This window comes from Lactuca serriola, chromosome 9, assembly GCF_051521515.1.
Source record: "Lactuca serriola cultivar US96UC23 chromosome 9, Lser_US96UC23_V15, whole genome shotgun sequence".
Taxonomy (NCBI): domain Eukaryota; kingdom Viridiplantae; phylum Streptophyta; class Magnoliopsida; order Asterales; family Asteraceae; genus Lactuca; species Lactuca serriola.
Window position 1 is genome coordinate 137,487,693 of NC_136416.1, and position 6,629 is coordinate 137,494,321.

The 6,629-nt window shown below is 39.4% G+C and overlaps 1 protein-coding gene across 1 annotated transcript; it reads right to left on the bottom strand.

Moving 5' to 3' along the window:
* Positions 1-1,223: 1,223 nt before the first annotated feature.
* LOC145076787 (FRIGIDA-like protein 4a) lies at positions 1,224-3,866 on the bottom strand. Its single transcript, XM_079022577.1, has 3 exons — positions 2,649-3,866; positions 2,069-2,244; positions 1,224-1,962 (listed from the first exon to the last, which is right to left on the bottom strand). The coding sequence occupies exons 1-3, from the start codon at positions 3,544-3,546 to the stop codon at positions 1,465-1,467; spliced, it is 1,572 nt and encodes a 523-aa protein (XP_078878703.1). The 5' UTR covers positions 3,547-3,866; the 3' UTR covers positions 1,224-1,464.
* Between the last annotated feature and the right edge of the window lie 2,763 nt (positions 3,867-6,629).

Genomic DNA, 6,629 nt, shown 5'->3' on the forward strand with positions numbered 1-6,629 from the left:
TTCAGACTTTATCATTTTGTAGTGGCTTTATAACCTATTAAACCTATTATCACATAATTTAATCAAAAACCCTAGTTGAATCCCTTTCCAAATAGAAAGAATTATAACAAATGAATAGAGAAATTTAAGACACTTTAACATAAAACAACGTAAACATTTTTCTTTAGGATTATCGTCCATTAAAACGATTCAAACGTGTTCTGAATCATGCACGAGAAAGTTCACCTCTTTTGCTTAATGAGGTCACACAAACCATGTTACCAACGAGGTTCAAACTTATGATGATGGAAGTTCTTGCTATCAATCGGATCAAAGTTTGTCAAAATCCCAAAAATTTTGATATTGACAACAAAGGCACCTGTCCACATCCCAAGACGTATCGTATGTCGGATATATTATGTACTCAACAACCCTCTAGACCATGAAATCGACTATTTGGTATTTAACAGTATGTCGCATATATTATGTACTCAACAACCTTCTAGACCATGAAATCGACTATTTGGTATTTAACAATGAACTCATCTAAAAGGAGTAAAACTAACAACCACATAACATCCATATGCTCAAAGCTCGACTTAAACCCATCAGCAATACTCTCACTGCTCGACTTAAACCCAAGTATCTTATTTGTCGAACCCCAAAGATGTCACCACGAAATATACATTTTGGATCCTAAAAAGGACATCTTTCATGCCACTGCTTTGTTACAACAGCATCAATAGTTTGGATCCTAAAAGGAACCACTTTGATGCCCTTGGCTTTGTTTACAAGGACCACTTGTGTTAAAACTTTAAACTGGCCTATGAAGGACCAAATTGGAGTATAGCAAGAATCTAGGGACCAAGAATGTTTTTCACGAAAAAAGCAAAAAGCAAAAGATGATAGAAGATGGGTTTTCTGACATTTTGATATTTTTGTCGCTTTGATTTGTCCTCAAAAGGAATGCACCATGTGTGCTCCTGCAGATGCCAACTGCAACACACTCAACCCACCCACAAAAAAAAATCTCATAATTCAAGATGGTATCTTAACTTCACAGAAAACAGAGAATTCAACTTTTTTTTTATTAATTTATTATGATTATGGTGTTCTACAAACATAACAAGTCAGCTATTGCATCTTCCATCTTTAACAGATTATTGTGTCACTTAATAGGCTAAAACCAACTCTATGTCTGATTTATACCTTGTGAAATTTTTTCTATTTATTTGAATCAAATATAGCTAGGGAAACGCATTAGAGACTAATACTAATCAACATCAGAAATACAACCATAAGTTTACGTCAGAATAAGGATTAACACACACATCAGCTACCAATAAAAGGTTAGTGATTACAAACCATATTAGAAAATAAAAAGAAAAACCATATTCTTGAAGATTAGGGAGGGAGTCATCATCATCATCATCATCATCATCATATGAGTCAACATTATCCACCACCAGTCAACCAGTGTCACCTCTATCGATAGTAAGTATGTTGGTAGGCCGGAGCCATACCATTTCCATACCCACCATAAGCCGGATAGTTCATCGGAGGCGTACCTGGGTACGACAGCGGTGGAGACAGCGGTGCTGCCTCCGGCGAGTAGGCGGCGTAAGGCGGACTCCTGGTTCCGTGCACATACATTGGCGGTGGGACAGAGTATGATGGGACTCCGGTGGGGTATTGGGTGTGTGACGGGGACCTCACAAAGGTGGGCGGTGCCGGAAAAGATGAGACGTAGGCGGTGGTGATACGGCCGGCCTTGGCGGGTGGCATGGGGCCCACGTTGCTGGCTCGGGTTCTTTTGTTGGCGGGACCTACGGCGGCTGGCCTCTTTTTCTCGACCTTGACCTTTTCCAGCTGCTCGAGTCGTTTCTTTAGGTTCTCGGGAGGGAACTCGGCCTCGAGTTTGTATTCTTCAATGCATTTGATGACTGCTTTGAGTGCAGATTGCTCTTTTCGTGCAGCTAAATGCTGAGTAAAAACAAAACAGGACAAGGATCATCAACTAAATAATTAGAAATATTACTTACATACATATAAAGAGGGTTAATTTGGTTAAGAAAATGAAACAAGATACCACAGCACGGCTGGAATTGTTGGGATCTTCAAGAATAGATGTTGCGGCCTTTTTAGCATCCTTTAGAAAAGCTTTTAGCAAACAAACAGGGGGAAACCTGTCTACAAGACCAACTTCGTGAGTGAAATGCACAGCATCAACCTGTTGTCCCTTGCTGATTAGTTCTTCAATCATATCTGCATCACAATAATTGCGTAAAGATTTAAACCCACAAAACTAACGTATTGTACTGGGATTCAATAAATCAAGAAAAAGAAACCCCTTAACAAAAGATTTAATAATTCGTTGATTACTGATAAATTCTAAAGTTTTAAAGGCCGACATTGAATTTCAGGTAAATTCTATACTATAAAGCTCTAAAGTTCAAATATCAAAAAACTGGAACAAGGTACAGATGCTAGCTCATAATAATTGTGAATTGTGATCATTCATTACAGATGCTAGCAGAACATTTAAAGATGCATTATGGATGGTAGCATATAACTGTGATAATTCATAATCTTTCCAACGACCAAAATTAATGAGAAAAACATAGAAATTGAGTGCAAAACGCAGGGAAATGAAGAATATATATATATACCAGGCATTTTATCAGCAAGGCCAAGGGAAACAGCGAGCTTAGGCATCTGCTTACGCCATGCTGAACCAACAACAAGCTTCCTATACAAATCAAGATCCTCATTTTTCACAATACCAAAAGTCACCAGATGCTGGAAGAAGGTATGGACATCAGGAGCCTTAACGTTCTCGATGCCACCGCGCTGGTCTAAACTCTCCTTCCACTTCTCAGCAATCTCTTTGGCGCTCTTCTTCACACTCGGCGTCACCAAAACCCTCGACTTCCCCAGAATCGGATCAACCATCACCGGAATCAAACTCTCAAGTATCAAAACACAAGCCCAACTTAAATCATTCACGCACAAAGCCCTCTTGTCCACCGGAAAAACCTCCGAAATTGCCTCCAACACAAACCTAGCTGGATCTGCGCACTCCGCTAAAGCCGACGGAATTTGAGCCCGCATCAACTCCATTTCCTTCTTCTTACTAGCTACAAACCCCCAAAACCCTAACGAATCCATCTTCACACAATACGATTTCAACCTCAAAAGCAAACCCTCGGAATCGTCAACTTCTGGATTATCTTCGCCATCATCGCATTTACTGGTTCCGACTGCAGCCGCTGCGGCTTGCACGGCAGCTTCAACTTTTCGTAGAGCGATGGAGACGGAGTTTTCGATCGTAGTTTCGCGCTCCTCCAGAGAACTCAGAGACGCTTTCGTTTCGGTGTCTAGGGTCTTGATCTTGTCCTTAATTGCATCTGATTTCTTTAGGAGGCTTTGCTCGAGCGACGTGAAGTGATCTGAGAGCTCTTTCCAGAGAAGAGTGCAGCTGGTCATAAGTGATGTCTGTCGTTGGAATTCATCGAAGCTTGGTGCCTGAGTTGATTCACCGGGATCGGGTATCGAAATCGAACCCATATCTCGAATCTGGTATCAAAGATTACTACGGCATGGAGGAGGAGAAGAACAGAAGAAGGAGAAAGAAGAAAGAAGCCCTAGAATTCTAGAGAGAGAGAGAATGATAAAGGCAGATTGACGGAAGATGACGTGGCGGCTGAGGTAGTGGGACCAAAAAAGGTAAAGGTTGTGATGGGGGTGCGTAGGATAAGGAAACCGTAGTGAACCGACCGTACGTGTTGAAACAGTCGGTTCAATTATTGTAGTGACCGCGTGATGTCTTTCCCTTTAAAGTTCCAAAGGCTCGCTGCTCGCACATGATCATCATCTTTACGCTACTTATCCATACATTATTACATTTGGAGTTTGGATTTTTATCATAAAAATCTCAAACTTGTGAAAAAATATTCAATTTAGTCCCTAATATTTTATAAACAAAATAACTTAGGAAACCGGATAAATTAAACATATCGGTCCTTCTCATCCAGTCACCCACGTTTAGCCGGTTGCGTATGTTGATGTGTCTAGGCATTAATGAGGTGGTTGTTGACTCATTAAATGAGGTTGGAATTAAAAAGGAGATCCTTTTATAGATCGCAACCCTCTTCATTCTTGCCCTAAAACTCATTGATGTCGTGTACATCATATGTGTCAAGCCAAAGAGCAAACCAATTGAGAACTAGGTGTTATTGTGGTGATCATGTAGGAAGATAGGCATCTTTGACTCCCTTAAACATAGGAAGAAGGTTCATCGGTTGCCTCAAATTCCAAGATGAACTCAAATACTGCAAGTATTTTCGTTAGGTCGATCCTCATCTACCTTGCTAAGGGTATGCAACCCTCATCTACAATGTTCATGTGGAGAACCTTATAATATTTGAAAACTTTTCAGAACAACCAGTGGAGAACCTATTTGGAAACTTGGTGGAACAACCTCCACAACTACAAGTGGAAGAATTGGCCATTCAACAAGGGAATCAAGGTGGAAGATGGAAATCCATGACTTTTTATGTCTTTTTGGTTTGCTATTGTGTTTGGCTTGGTTGTATTGAAATATTGACAGCATGCCTTTGTCAAGGTGGTAGTAATGTGCTTTGGTTAGGACTAAGGATGTTAAGGGTAGTGTCATTGTGGTTGTTTTTAGCTTGCTTATTTTGATGTATGAATCCTATGTAATGTATCATCTTATTATGAAATGAAGTTAGAAGTTTATGTAATTAAAGTGGAGTTGTGTCATCTTATTATATAATAAACAATGACCGGAATCAATTACAAATGGAATGAACATTGAGTGGAATCAATAAAGATATGGAATTAAGATTTGTTGGAATCATCAAATATTGACTGAAATCAATAACAAATGGAATGAACAATGACAAGAATCATGTAATATTGGAATCAACCATTACTATAATGAACAATGCTTCAAATCAATAAAGATTGGGATCAAGAATTGTTGGAATCATCAAAAATTTGATTGGAATCAATAACAAATGGAATGAACAATGAAAAGAATCATGTAACAGTGAAATCAACCATGACATGAATCACCTATGACTGGCATCAACCATGATTGGAATCATCCATTAACATGTACTAACCTAAGCAATATAAGCAACATCACTCAACAAATTTACCATGACTAATATAAGCATAATTAACCATCAACATGTACTAATATAAACCAAATTGTATGTAAGTTATACCCTAAGCCAAAGTTTGTACAAGATGGGCTATACACAAAAGGGGCTAACAACATCTACCCTTGGTTAAAGATTGTACATGTTTTAACAAAAGAAGGGTTTAACAACACCCTAATCTAGATTGACTGGCTTGTTTAAAGACATCCTTTTTCCCATCCTTGGTAACCACACACTTCTTTAACTTTATTTATGTTATCCTTTATAAAGGCTTCCTATTTCTCACTCCATTCTCATAGTGTGACCAATGTATGCCTTCATCATCATGTGCTTTAAGGACTACTACATCATTAAGGAGTGCTTCATCATGGACTACATTTTCATGGACTGCCTCTTCTGCATCTTCATGGCCTACATCTTTAGGGAGTGCTTCTTTAGGGCCTGCATCTTCTGGGTCTGCATCTTTAGGGAGTGCTTCTTTAGGGCCTGCATCTTCAGGGAGTGCTTCATCATTTACTTCATCTTCAACAATAACATTCTTAAGTGTAACTTCTTGAGTATCAACACTAACATCCCCATCCTATAACAACAACAATACATAAATTAAATGCCAAGAGAAGTATGTTACTATATATGATAGAAAAACAAATCTGAGACTTGTCAATCTCCACAGATTCTTGTCTCACCCATTCATACTCAGTCAAATCCTCTTCAGTTAAACCAAGTCATCCCATGATTTCTTTAGTATTGTAAATTGAGGCTCTGAGATTGTAGATTCTCCACTTTAAATTAGTTATTTCATCCTTAGATTATGCATTGTCCTCAGAATTTGCATTCTCCACATTAGCATGAGAATCTGCATGCTCCACATTAGCATTAGGTTCTTCATTCTCCATATTAGCATGAGAATCTACATTCTCCACAACAGCATCACATTGTTCATTCTCCGTATTTGGGACTTTATTTGGGAGTATCTCACGAGGGACTCCATCTCCCCTACCAGCAACCCTACAACCCCTGCTACCACCAAATCTACCACCCCTACCAACTCTACGACCCCTGTCACTACCATTCCTACCACCCCTTCCACCACCATTTCTACCACCTCTTGTAGTTCCTGACCAATTCAATAAATCAAGTTACAACCTAGGCCTCCTAATTTTCTTTTTAGGTTGAGTTTTAGGCACCACAATAGGATTCTTGCAGGATTTTTTTATTGTGTCCCCTTTGTAGACAGTTTTGAAACTGGACTATTCTACCTTTGATTGAGACCTAAGAGTACTTTTCCTCATATTGAGATGTAACATCCGGATTCCCAGGTATTATTTTATTCCTTTTATTTTTGGGTGTTGTGAGGAGACTCGGTGATTTGGGGTCTAAACTCGCCGAGTAGGATCGCGGATGTTCACGCGGGTTCGCGTCTGGACTCGGCGAGTCCAAGGGTGGACTCGGCGAGTCCACGCT